This window comes from Equus quagga, chromosome 3 (genome assembly GCF_021613505.1).
Source record: "Equus quagga isolate Etosha38 chromosome 3, UCLA_HA_Equagga_1.0, whole genome shotgun sequence".
In the NCBI taxonomy this organism is placed as follows: Eukaryota; Metazoa; Chordata; class Mammalia; order Perissodactyla; family Equidae; genus Equus; species Equus quagga.
Window position 1 is genome coordinate 95,302,993 of NC_060269.1, and position 12,641 is coordinate 95,315,633.

Genomic DNA, 12,641 nt, shown 5'->3' on the forward strand with positions numbered 1-12,641 from the left:
AGGAGACAATCCTCACCATCTCCGGGCTCCCAGGGGACCCGAGGACCCTGGTGGAGACATGGAAGGCAGCTAAGGGGACACAGCACAGACTCTTCAGAGTCCACAGCCAAAAAGGACACAGCTGTGGTGGATGGTTCTTAACATATTGGTAGGTAAATTACCTCTAACAGACTTTAGCAACAGCCATGTGCATTCTAACTTTTGCAGGCAGTTCTCGGGCTCCAAATTCTAATCTAGTGCAGGGGCCGCAAATTACAGTCCGCGGGCTAAATCGGGCCCCCACCTGTTTCTGTAAACAGTGTTATTGGAAGGCAGCCACACCCATTCATTTACCTTATGGTTTCTGGCTGCTTTCACACTACAAGAGTAGCTGTGACAGAGATCGCATGGCCTGCAGCGCCTAAAATATTCACTATCTGGCCCATTATGGAAAAAGTCCTCTTACTAGATCTGTCCCCTGATCTAGGCCAGCAACTCGTTTTATAGATGAAGAAACTGAGGCCCAGAGAGGGTAAGGAGTTGAGCAGTAGCAGGGTCAAAACTTGAACCCACGCTCCTGACTCTTGGCCCAGTGCTCTTCAACACGGCCAGCGTCTGAATGAGGGAGAGGGCAAACGAGCTCGATTTTACCGCACTTCCTCTCGTTCCACCAGCAGGCATCAAACAAAAAGACTCCATGAAAAAATACAGATAGCCTCCCGCACACAAAACCCATTTTCATCAGGTTTAACCACCATGGAGGAGGCTTGATTTTGCGGGGACTATTTTTTGGTGAACGCATTTCAAGGTTCAATTAGCTAACCTGTGTACACAGAGGCGTCCTATTCCTTGCCTCAGAAAGAGCCGTTTCATCCGGCTGAAGATGCCCCCTCTGCCACCGTCCCCGCCCCACCTCCCGAGGCAGGAGTAAATGGTGCAGACTTGACTAGAAGTTAACTTCTTGGTTAGAAGCCCTTCGCAAGGGGTCTCCATCTGTTCTCACCTTACACACACACGCTGACAACACTCTACAGTAGCACTGTACCAGGAGAACAGTCAGGACATTACTAAACTCTCTCTAAAGCAACTGCAAGAAAATAAACCCCCTCCCTCCCCAGTGGCAGCTCGGATCCCGGAGAAGGGAATCTGGCCACACCGCACACACGCTGCCTCAGGAGCCAGCCGGCTCCTAGACACAAAGTGGGAGCTACCGGGCTGGCCGCAAAAGAGGAGGAAACACTGAGCCCAGACACACCTCACCTGCACTCAAATCTCCATTAAGAAACGGTGTGGGTCAGTCTGGACAAGGCAATCCTCTCCTGTGCCAGGAGGTGGCGAGCCTGGCCCGGCAGCCCCACCTCCCCTCCATCACTCACCCAGCCCCGCCCCCCGACGCTCCCCAACCCCCACCCCGCACTCTGCCGGGGCCTGCGGCTTCGCCAAGGCCGTTCGTTCTTCTTTAATTTAGATATTTGTTCTTCTTTAATTTCGATATTCTCCCCTTCACATTTTGCCCCTTCATCTCCATCCTTCAGTGATGTCGGAAAATACTTAGGAAGTTTTCTGCACGTTACTCCCTTTTCTCCTCTTCTGTTGTTAGAATTGTACGGAACCACTGAAAGCTGGGAAAGGGCTTCAAAAAGTAAGAGCCGGGGGACGTTAAACCTGGTTAGCAGAAACGAAGGAGATAAACTGTAATGAGTGGCGACACCTTTGTCAATGCCTGGACCAGGCTCTGTGGCTCTGCAAGCATAATGATTAAAAGCAGGGGTTCAAACTCGGCCCCGTCACTTGCTACTTGTAGAACCTTGGGCTGGTTTATACTTTCACTGCCTCAGTGTCCTCATCTGTGAAACGACGATGAGAATAGCGACATCAACTCCATGGGTTACTTGCGATAACGCAAGTAAAGTGGTTCTCACAACGCCTGGCAATGTGGGCTCTTCATCTGCGCCCAATCAGGTCCCTCCCTCCTGATACCTCAATCCAATAAGCATTTCTGTGATTACCAACACGCCACTCTCAGCATTGTCTGTTTCTGGAAGCACCCGATGGCTAGGTGCCCTCCTACCTGAAGGGCTTGCTGTCAGGGTCAGTGTCCTTGAAGCCCATCTCCTCGAGCTTACAGCGCCGATACAACTCATAATGGCGGCTGTGAGTCTGTTCCCGCAAATCCTCCATGTTCACTCGGATCAGCATCTCCCGAAGTTTCACAAAATCACAGTGGTTTTCATTCTCAACTGCAAGAAATGAAGAACAAAGGCGGGGTGGGGGGGCTATCAGCGACGATGTCACTGAAAACCTGAAGTGATGCTTCCAATTTGTTACCATCGCTCCTGAAATCTCTGAGGTGTCAAAGCCATCTGAACATCCTTTGCTGGAGTCACTTTACATTCCTAATGAAGACAAGATTTCTGACAACGATGATCATAATGCTGATGACAACAGTGACTGCCGAGGGCCTGCTCAGTGCAGGGACTGTGGGAGGAGCTTTACGAATATTGTCTTTACTTTTTCTAATAATTCTGCCAAGTATGCACTGTGACCCTTGTTTTGCAGATGTAGAGCACGGCTTTGACAAGCAAGCCGACCTCCCAGATAGAGGCGGCAGACTCTACATTCAAACCCTGGGCCATCTGGCTCCATAGCCAGGCCTGTTTCTACCACTGCACGCCATCTGCAACTCTGCAAGGCAGTTTCTTAGAGATCATTTCATTTAATCAACAACACTATGAAAAAGTTTTCTTATTGTAGAGAAATCGGTAAGATTCATAAAAATTATAATTTTCCTAGGAATCTCAAAGGTACAAAGCTTCTTCTCACTTCTTACAGATTTATTTGCCTTTATTCAGAAGAAAGGAAAAGGAGGACTGATAAAGAACAAAAGAACTTTCTATAGCCATACTCCTTCAGAAGACACAAGGTAATAGAGTATTTGCCCATCAAGGTGACATATGGGAAGCTTCTTCAGGTTCGGGACCGTGGTCATGTCCCCCAATGCCAAATATAGGTCAGATATTCACTAAGATAACATTTAATTGGAAGACAATTTTTCCAGAGATAATGGAGAAACAAGTATTTTCTTGTTTGCAAGAAACTTTTGCAGGTTTCTTACACTTTGCTGAAGAAACTGGTTCAACAGCAGTTCAAACTCCTAGGGAAGGACTCTTTTTTTAAACTTATTTTGCAAACCAATTAGTCTTTTTTTTTTTTTTTAAGATTGGCATCTGAGCTAACAACTGTTGCCAATCTTTTTTTTTTTCCCCACCTTTTCTCCCCAAATCCCCCCAGTACATAGTTGTATAGTTTAGTTGTGGGTCCTTCTAGTTGTGGCATGTGGGATGCTGCCTCAGCATGGCCTGATGAGTGGTGCCATGTCCGCGCCCAGGATCTGAACTAGCGAAACCCTGGGCCACTGAGCAGAGTGCGCGAACTTAACCACTCGGCCACGGGGCCAGCCCTGGAAGAACTCTTTTCTATCAGTACTTTATACTGAATTTCCCCCACAAGTGAACATCCTTGAGGGGCTGCCGCATGGGCACTAGGGTTTTGCAGCCTCTCCTCTCCATTGTCTACCTACCTGGTCACCGTTTCTTTCCTCCTCACTCCCACAATTGCAAGGGGTACAACCCGCTCCCTCTGCCTGCCCACGGTTGTGGACCTCCCCAAAGAGGAAAGCCATGGGGACGGTCCCCACAGGGGTTAAATGTGGAAAATCCCTTCCCCAGGATGCACACATACCCTGCACCACACCCCACGGGTACTGCCTGGCCTTTGCCATCTTGTTGCCGATCTTCACCTCTTCAGTGCTGCCAACCACTGCAAAGGGGAGATGGACCTGCCAAGCAACACAAGGACAGAGAGCAGTTACCTTGCCCAGCCCTTGCCAAGACTGGTTCTCCACCTGCCTCTATTTTCTCCCACCCTCTGCAGGCCTCTACTTCACGGCAAGAGAAAATAGGGAGGGGGGAAGAGGCAGGAGATGCTGCAGCTCACGCAGGGTGGCTGGGGGTACCCTACCTCTCCTACAACCAAATACTGAACATTTGCTATGAGCTGGATTCAAGGAAACGGCATGAGTCTTTGCGACTATACACACTAATATATGTGGCTACTGAGCACTTGAAATGGGAGTGGTGGGATCAAGAAACTGAATTTTTAATTTTATTTACTTTTAACTAATTTACATCTAAATTAAAAAATGGAAGCAGTGTAAAATATTTTTCCCTTAAATAATTCCCAAAATTATTGTTTTGGTAGGACTGCATTTCACTTTGCTTCGAACTCAAATCTTCTAAAACAAGAAGAAGCAGTTTTGTCAATGTGGATGCAAACATTAAAAGAAAATCATCTTTTTGGTACTTATTTCACAGTGGAAAACTTTCAACTATGATAGGAGTGACTTGGGTATGCATCCAAATTGAGATGTACTGTAACTGTAAAATATACATTGGATTTCAAAGACTTACTATGAGAATATTTCATTAATAATTTTTATATTGATTGCATGTTGAAATGATAATATTTTGGATATATTGGGTTAAATAAGTTCTTCCTTTTTTTTTTGGTGAGGAAGATTGGCCCAGAGCTAACATGTGCTGCCAATCCTCCTCTTTTTGCTTGAGGAAGATTGTCTCTGAGCTAACATCTGTGCCAATCCTCCTCTATTTTGTAAGTGGGATGCCACCACAGTGTGGCCTGATGAGCAGTGTGTAGGTCCATGCCCAGGATCAAACCTGCAAACCCTGGGCCATCAAAGCAGAGCACGGGAACTCAACCATGCCACCGGGCTGGACCTACTAAGTTCTTTAATGTGGCTACTAGAAAATTTTTAATTACTTCTGTGGCTTATATTATATTTCTATTGAATAGCACTGCTTTATTCAGGTGAACCCTCACAAAATTTAAGTTGGAAATACACTGTAGCCCAAACTATTGGCCTGAGCCTTGCACCCAGACTTATCTCAAGCAGAGATGGTGTTCATGACACTTGACCGTTCCATGTTGGTTTATCTGGTAGCTATGGCTACAATCTGGAGGGAAAATAGTAGTTCCATCTTTTTCCTATTAGTATATGATAATAAGAGGATTTGAAATGGCTGCTCTGAGAATTATCATCTAGGGTTCTTTGATCCAGTGTTGTTCTACTACAGATAAGTTGAGAAAGAGAAGAATGTTTTAAACGATCCTCTCCCACCGAGAGCTTGGCATAGCCCTCAGCCCAGGTTGTCTAAGTTGCTTGAGGTATTTAAATTTTCTAGTTCATCTCATACTCTGTAGGAAGAAAAGAAAGTGCATTCTCTTTCTCAACCCTAAGTCTGAAACTGAAATGTGTTCTGTGAAGATATGGAGCAGTAGGACCCTCCTGGCCAACATTTTGCTGTAGCAACCAAGGCAACTGCCTTCTCCTCTCAAACTGAGTGACAGAGCAACCGCCAATGAAATCTGCTTTCCTCAGATTTCCACATATCGTGAGATTTCATCACCAGGAAATGTTTGCAATGAAGAGCCTAAAAGAACATTTCTTGGTAAAGAGCAAGATTAATTTGGGATCGTCAAAGATCTTCAGTTGAATTATCTGATAAAGAGAGAAAGACAGCAGAAGTTCATGGGTATTTTCTTTGCAAGTTTAACACAAATTTCGTTTCATGACCATGCAAAATTATTTAAAAGGATGAGGAAGGGTATAAAGAGAAAATCAGATGATATTCATGCACAGCACTTCCTGAATTCCACCCTGACATCCCACATTGCAGTTCGACAGCAGAATGAGCGAGTGCCATCTGAGACCTAGCTTTTGACACTGCTATAAACAAGCACACTCCTCTGCCTGGGGGCAGTCAGCATAAATGCCCTAGAGCCCAACTGCCTGGGTTCAAATCCCACCTCCACTGCTGACAGCTGTGCAGTCTGAGGTGCAAGGCTGCAGGTCCCTCATCTGTGAGGTGGGAATAATAATACGACCTACCCACGGGATTGTTATGAGGATGAAATGCAAAGACTCGAACAGTGCCTGGTGCATAGTAAATGCTCCATAAATGTAAAAAATGCCTGGTACTGCTATTACTACTCTTAATACCCATAACCAGAGAATTTTAGAGGTGGAAGAGATCTTACGTATTATCCAGTTTGATCCTGTATAGGAATTCCCTCCACGGTGTCTGCTCTTCTAAGCAGGTTGAAATAGAATCTGTTGTCCTCCACCCACTTGTGATAGGAACTCACTACCTCAATAACGTGTTTGTTGCACTGCAATGGTGCCAATCGTTACACTGTCTTCATACTGGCCCCAAACCCCTCCGCTCTTTTGGCCATCAGTTTTGGTTCTGTCTTTTGAATAAGTCGAGTCACTCTCCCTTATGACAACCTTCCTTTCAGGCCCCTCATGGCCATTTCCCAGGAAGAATCAGCTCTCCAGTTTCTTCTAGAGATTCCAGAGCCTTCACTCTCCCGGCCACAGGAGCATGACAGCCAGGGTGATCACACAGCTCAGAGTGTGACCAGACTAGGTCAGAGTGGAGCTGGACTGTCTCTGCATTAACGAGCTCCCTAAATTTGAAATTCATACAATAACAGCCCCAGAAAGGGGGAAAGTTACATTTGCTGCCAAAGTCCTAGTCATAATGGGATTAATTCAAGGGAGAAATTCCTCTCTCTATGATAACAGCCTTATAAGGGAAAATCCATAGGCTGAACTGAAGAAACGAGAAGCGGTTTTGTGGAATAACTCTGATCTCCTGAATTATGATGGCAAAAAACACAGGACTGGGACCAAGGGGCTGCAGTGAATTCTCAGTGCTGCTATCAACTGGATGGCTTTGACCGAGTCACCTAATTCTCTGGATGAGCCTCAGTATGACCCCTTTTCTCTGAAATGTCCAGAGTAGGCAAATCTACAGAGACAAGAAAGTAGATTGGTGGTTGCATACAGCTAGGATGGTTAGAGGGTTGACAGCTAAAAGGTACATGGTTTCTTTCTGGGGTGATGAAAGTGTTCTTAAAATTGATTGTGCCAATGGTTGCACAACTCTGTGAATATACTAAAAACCAACGAATTGTACAGTGTATCAATTATATCTCAATAAAACTTAATTTTTTTAAGTGTCATTAGTGCATTTAATAATGACTTGTTTAGACACAACTTTTCATGATCAGATCTTCGAAGGAAAGTAGGATATATGTCAACTTACCACAAATTTAAAAGTCTAGACTGACTTCCGCTGCCACCAGCACACTTTTGAATCAATTTTTTAGCATGCATTCAGGGAAGGTCAAGTTATTTAATAGCTTCTAATTACATTTCACTGAAGCTAACCTACAATTTCAACAAATTCCAAAAACCATCATTGGGCATCAACTGTATGCAAGGAATGCTGTTTTTACAGAAGTTATGCATTCCTAAATGAAAAAGGATACGTATAGTCATTGTGGCCCGGAGATGAGCCACGGCTATGGGATTCACAAGGGAGCAGAGGGAAAGATTCAGGTGTCACCTGGCACAGTGGAGGTGCACCAGGACAGATGATAGCACAGCACCTGGATTTGCTGGAGCGTTAATCATTTCTCTCCTGACCAGTTCCTCCCTGAGTTGTGGAAATGATACCCTCAACTGTCAGTTTATCTAATGACTCAGGAAACAGGGGAGAAATAGAAAGGAAGGAAAGGCAAGAACCAATCACAGAAGCCAAAGTGAGGCAGGGGGACACTGGCACAAGCAAGCTTTAAGCTGCTTTCTATGAAATGGTGCTGGGCTGGCATTCCCTTCCCACAAGATTTGCTGTAGAAATCATAACTGTTAGAGCGAGAAGGAAATGTGAGGTCCTCTTGTCTAACTCTCCCATGTGACAGATGGAGAAATGGAGGAGCAGGGTGGTGAAGTGACTTGAGGTAGTGGCAGAGCTGGACCACAACTGAGGCTATTGGATTCCTGGTCCAGTGTTCTGGCCACTCTACAAGCTGCTACCAGGAAAAGCTTTCGAGAAAGTCACTGGTTGGTCCTTCCTTACTTGCAGACTTACACTCATGGTTGCATTAATCTCTGCCACCGTTTCTTCATCTGTGGGGAACTGATATATCTGGACTCCATTGCTGACTAGTTCACTCATGATCTTACTCTTGAATTTGTGCAATTCGTTCTTGGCAATGGTGTCAGCTTTTGCAATTATTGGAATGATGTTCACCTACAAAACAAACACATCCACTTTTACACAATTCCAACATAAGAAAAATAATTAGATGAATAAAACATAGCACACAAATAAAAACTGTAAAACTGCACTTAAAAAATAGAGATGACATTGAGAATTGGACTTTCTACCTAAATGCACAATTAACAAGATACGGGATAATCTTTTCGTTCCATCTGCGAACACTTTTACTTCCTCCCATTCGGCACTGAAAGCATACTTGTAATTTCCTCTTCTGTGCCACCTCATTCTTCTTTACAGAGTAAGAGGAAGTGTTACTCTATGACAAATAGCGATAGCAAAGAGGGCCTATTCTTTGAATAACCAACCACTCCTTTAGACCCCCTCTTAGCTCCTTTAGGAGCTTGATTTTTGCATGTTCCTAACAGTATAATAACAAAGTTTTTGTTACTTAGAATAGTGGAACATTCAGCTGTATGCAGGATAACATCCTTTCTTTCTTCTGATGACCTGAAAACTGCTAGGAGAGAAGAACCAAAGTATTAACCAAAACAAAAATAGTCTCACCAACTTTTAAATTTTTTAAAATCACACCAACTAATTCTTTCGAACACCAGCTTCTATCACATTACTCCTTCATGCCAGAAGGAAACCTAGTGTCAAAGGCCAGGCTTACTTTTACAGCATTGATTACAAAGGCCAGGGAGAACTCAGCGTATGACAACAACGGCAGAAAGCCCAGAATGAGAGCCTTGAGTGCAGGACCCAAACCCAAGGTGGGATATTCTTCTCCCAACGTCCCCCAGCACTGTCCACAGGACATATTTTTTAAAATTCATTTTTAAAGATTAACTGTGTTCCATTCGCTGGTAGGTACAGAGGTTTCAATAAGATGCTACTGACATCTGACGCCTGGGACCATGCTCTCCACCCAGCTCAGGTGAAAAGGAAGTGGGCTCGATGAGAAAGCAGTCCTGGCCAAAGAGGAGAGTCTTCAGGCAGGTTTTCCGGGTCATGTCTGCATTTCTTTGCTTCTCTTTTTATCCCAAGAGCCAAATTCAAAATCCTTGATAAACCAGAATGAGAAGACAGGCTGATAGAAAAATCTATTCTTCCTCTTCCTCTACCTCACTCCTAAGCCCATCATGCTTGGGCTTCCTCCACAAGCTGCAGACTAAGATAAACAGCACTGACACTGGGGAAATGTTTGGGTCAGGACCTCAGGAACAGAAAACTTCCCTGTTGTTCTTACTGGCTTCTTTTGTACACGTTTAGTATTCGGCTAATGTCGACATAGACAAACGGCAGAGGCTCACTGTCTCCTGGCCAATTTGATCAGAGCAGACAGACAAACAAGCAATTTAGATTTAACATCCTTTTCCTAGGTGGCAGGTGCCTGAAAATCTTTTCTGAAATTATCACACATTTGCCTTAACTCTTCACTGGTAGAAACAAAGCTCTGACAGTACTGTTTTCAGACGCTCCCTACCACTCACTGCAACCCTACAACGAGATCGGCTCTCTGAGAGCGGTTTAACCTGCTTTGTGATCATTTTTTTAATTAGCTGTGTCTGTTTTGCCTTATTTTCTTTTCCTTTTTAAGTCAACTCTATTTCACATAACCCTATTGTTGGATATTGGCCTGGCTCGGTCTACAAACTCAGTGAGGAAGCCACTCTCCTCTCCTCCTTTCTCAGCCCTGCTTTCAAGGACGTGAGGGCACAGGGAGCTGCCTCACTGCCCAGGATCCCTCCACCGGCCATGGCTAACTGCAGCTGAGTCAAAGGAGATGAAGAAGGGTTTCTCTTCATCCTGCCAACAGTACCCCAGCTGCGGTAATCCTTTGAGGCCGTTAGAATATTCTCTGTAAACCAATGCTGTGCGCGCGCTGGAAGTCTGAGGAGGCGGGCTCTGCCTCAGCCACTGCAGGCCCTTTGTAGGCCGGTTCAGACAGAGGCCCTGGGGACAGGCTCATCTTCTCAGCATTCTCTCACTATTGTGTCCCTCTGGAGAGAAAGCATCTTTTAATCAGTGTTGTTTGGACAGAAAATATCACCAGCAAAGCCCTCTAAAGATGAGAAGACATTTTATTGAACTCAAAAGGAGGTTAGAATCGAAGAGAAAATACCAGAGCTTAATTTTGTGGTGGTTCTTGTTGCCATTGGCTGCTTCCTTATTTCAGAATGTATTGTCTTCCACTTCTTTCAAAATGGAAAATCAAATTAATTGTGAAGCAGATCACCAAATGTTATCAGACTTATCAGGCTCTTCCTCCAAATGTAGTTACAGAGAGGTTATAAAAGTGGAAAGCTCAGAGGTCAAACTGGAACTCAGACTTTCCTTCTGTTGAACACACGGGTGCAGTTCGGTTTTAAAATCTAAGAAGCTGGACCATCCTTATTACATAGAAAAAAAATTGAGTTTTTTTTTTTTTTTCATTCTAAATTTCAAATTAAAACCAAACCTCTAAAAACCTTTCAGAGAGAGATTTAAAGAAAGTTTTTAAGAAAATCAATCATGAATTATAGTTCAATCTCCCCAAATTTAACCCTTCCTATGACCGCTTAGGTGTCTCCACTACATAATCCCCAACCTTCAACAGAACATACGCTGGTGCTAATTTAAGAGCTAAAAATACTTCGCAACAAGCTATGTGGTTTTGTTTATTTGTTTTGTTTTGTTTTGTTGTATCCTAACACCCAGAGAGGTTTTGAAGCATTTTTCTCAAAGTGCTAAACCCTATGGTTCTGTAAACCAGAAAAAACCAATTATGGGCTTGGGGGCGGGGGAGGGATGAGCAGGTGGAACACAGAGGATTCTTGGGGCAGTGAACCTGCTCTGGTGGACACTGTAACGATGGATCACGTCACTATAAATTTGTCTTTAAATCCACAGAATGCACAACATAGAGTGAACCCTCATGTGGAATATGGACTCTGGATGATTATGATGTATCAACATTAGAACAAATGTACCACTCTGGTGGGGGATGTTGATAATGGGGGAGGCTGTGCATGTGTGGGGGCAGGGGGTATATGGGAAATCCCTGTACCTCCCTCTTAATTTTGCTTTGAACCTAAAACTGCTCTAAAAAGTGTTTTTAGAATAAAACAAAACAAAAAACCAAAGTACACTGAGAGCAGAGAATAAACTGGGGCCTTGGGATAAAGGGGAGCTAAAAGAAGGGTGGATGGTAAGCAGAGCAGCAGTGAGTACCTTACTGTCGAGCTTTTTCATGGTGACCAGGTCCAGGGACTTCAGAGAATGTCCAGTAGGGGCAATGAAGTAGAGGCACGCGTGGATCCTGGTGTCGTGGTAGTTGAAGAGAGAACGTTTGATCTTCAGTTCCTCTTGCAAGTAGGCCTCAAATTGGGCATCAATATATTCCACTATCGGCTTATAGCTAGAATGCAGAAGAAGGTTTTTAAAAACACATTTTCAAAGCAGCATGTTTGTCGTCTCAAACCTCTTTCTCAGTTCAGCGTGGCACAGTCCTCCAGAACAGTCTTCAGTGGCTCCCTCTTCCCTAAGAGCTAAAGCCCAAGCTCCTCACCTCGGTACCCCATGCCTTCCGGCATTTCTCCAGGCTCGTCTCTCCCCCTCCCTCCCTGCCTTTCTGCCCCAGCAAGGCACCAGCCCGTGGAGCGGCCCCACCCAGCAAGTTCTCACCTGCCCCTAGCTGGAACAGTCTTCTTTCTATTCTCCTGGCTAACATTCATCCTTTGAAACAGAGATTATACATATGTGGAGCACGCTGTCACTGCCCCCACGGCACCCATGAAGATACTGCTAAGAGGTTGTGGCATTCTTTCCTGCTGGGCCAAAACTGAGCCTCAAAATCTGTCCCAGTGAAGTGACTCTGACGGGCTCTACCAACTGACTGCATTGATGCACAAAATGAAACTGTCTGTGATTTCAGGATACGGCCTCACCACCTGCTGGGAGCTCTTCCCCGGTGCTTTGCCCTGTGCCTCCAGAGATGAGGAATCTGTGCTCTCATAAAGCCCTGTGCACATTCCATAACTTCATCCATCAACTGAAGTGACTGCACTATTTTGATCTTAAAGATTCCTTCCGATTCTAAAATTCTATGATTTGAAGGTAAACTCTGTAACCCTCTCTTCTCACCAAATCGTAATTCAAATCTGTTTTGGATAATTAGGTATGATTCTATTAACTGACCATAAACACAAGCATTAGGAGCATATTAGGAATACATATTCAATAAACCACATGTTCTCCAGGGATGAACGTGACATTAGGTCACTGTGGAAAAGCCATGAACCCTTTCAGGTCTCCAAGGGGACTGCTCAGAAGTCAGCGTCAGCAGCAATGAGACTGGTCTCTTAGGGATGCAATGAGTTAACTCTCCCCAAACTTACCACCTTGCTGGGGAATGATTTAAGCTTTAAGAAAAATAAAAACCTTTCAACACTCAACTCCCTGACCCATAAATTAAACTGAAATTCTTGAAAGGGAACTATAAATCTTTTATAACGATGACAACCCTAAGAG

The 12,641-nt window shown here is 44.5% G+C and overlaps 1 protein-coding gene across 7 annotated transcripts in view; it reads right to left on the reverse strand.

Moving 5' to 3' along the window:
* The window catches only part of SEPTIN11 (septin 11), an 86,600-nt gene that overhangs the window by 16,115 nt on the left and 57,844 nt on the right, over nucleotides 1-12,641 (reverse strand). For all 7 annotated transcript variants that reach the window (XM_046656286.1, XM_046656282.1, XM_046656285.1 and 4 more), the window contains exons 4-7: nucleotides 11,343-11,529; nucleotides 7,998-8,159; nucleotides 3,721-3,817; nucleotides 2,051-2,219 (exon numbers count right to left, since the gene is read on the reverse strand). In XM_046656286.1, coding sequence (XP_046512242.1) covers nucleotides 2,051-2,219; nucleotides 3,721-3,817; nucleotides 7,998-8,159; nucleotides 11,343-11,529 — 615 coding nt within the window. The remainder of the gene's footprint in view (nucleotides 1-2,050; nucleotides 2,220-3,720; nucleotides 3,818-7,997; nucleotides 8,160-11,342; nucleotides 11,530-12,641) is intronic.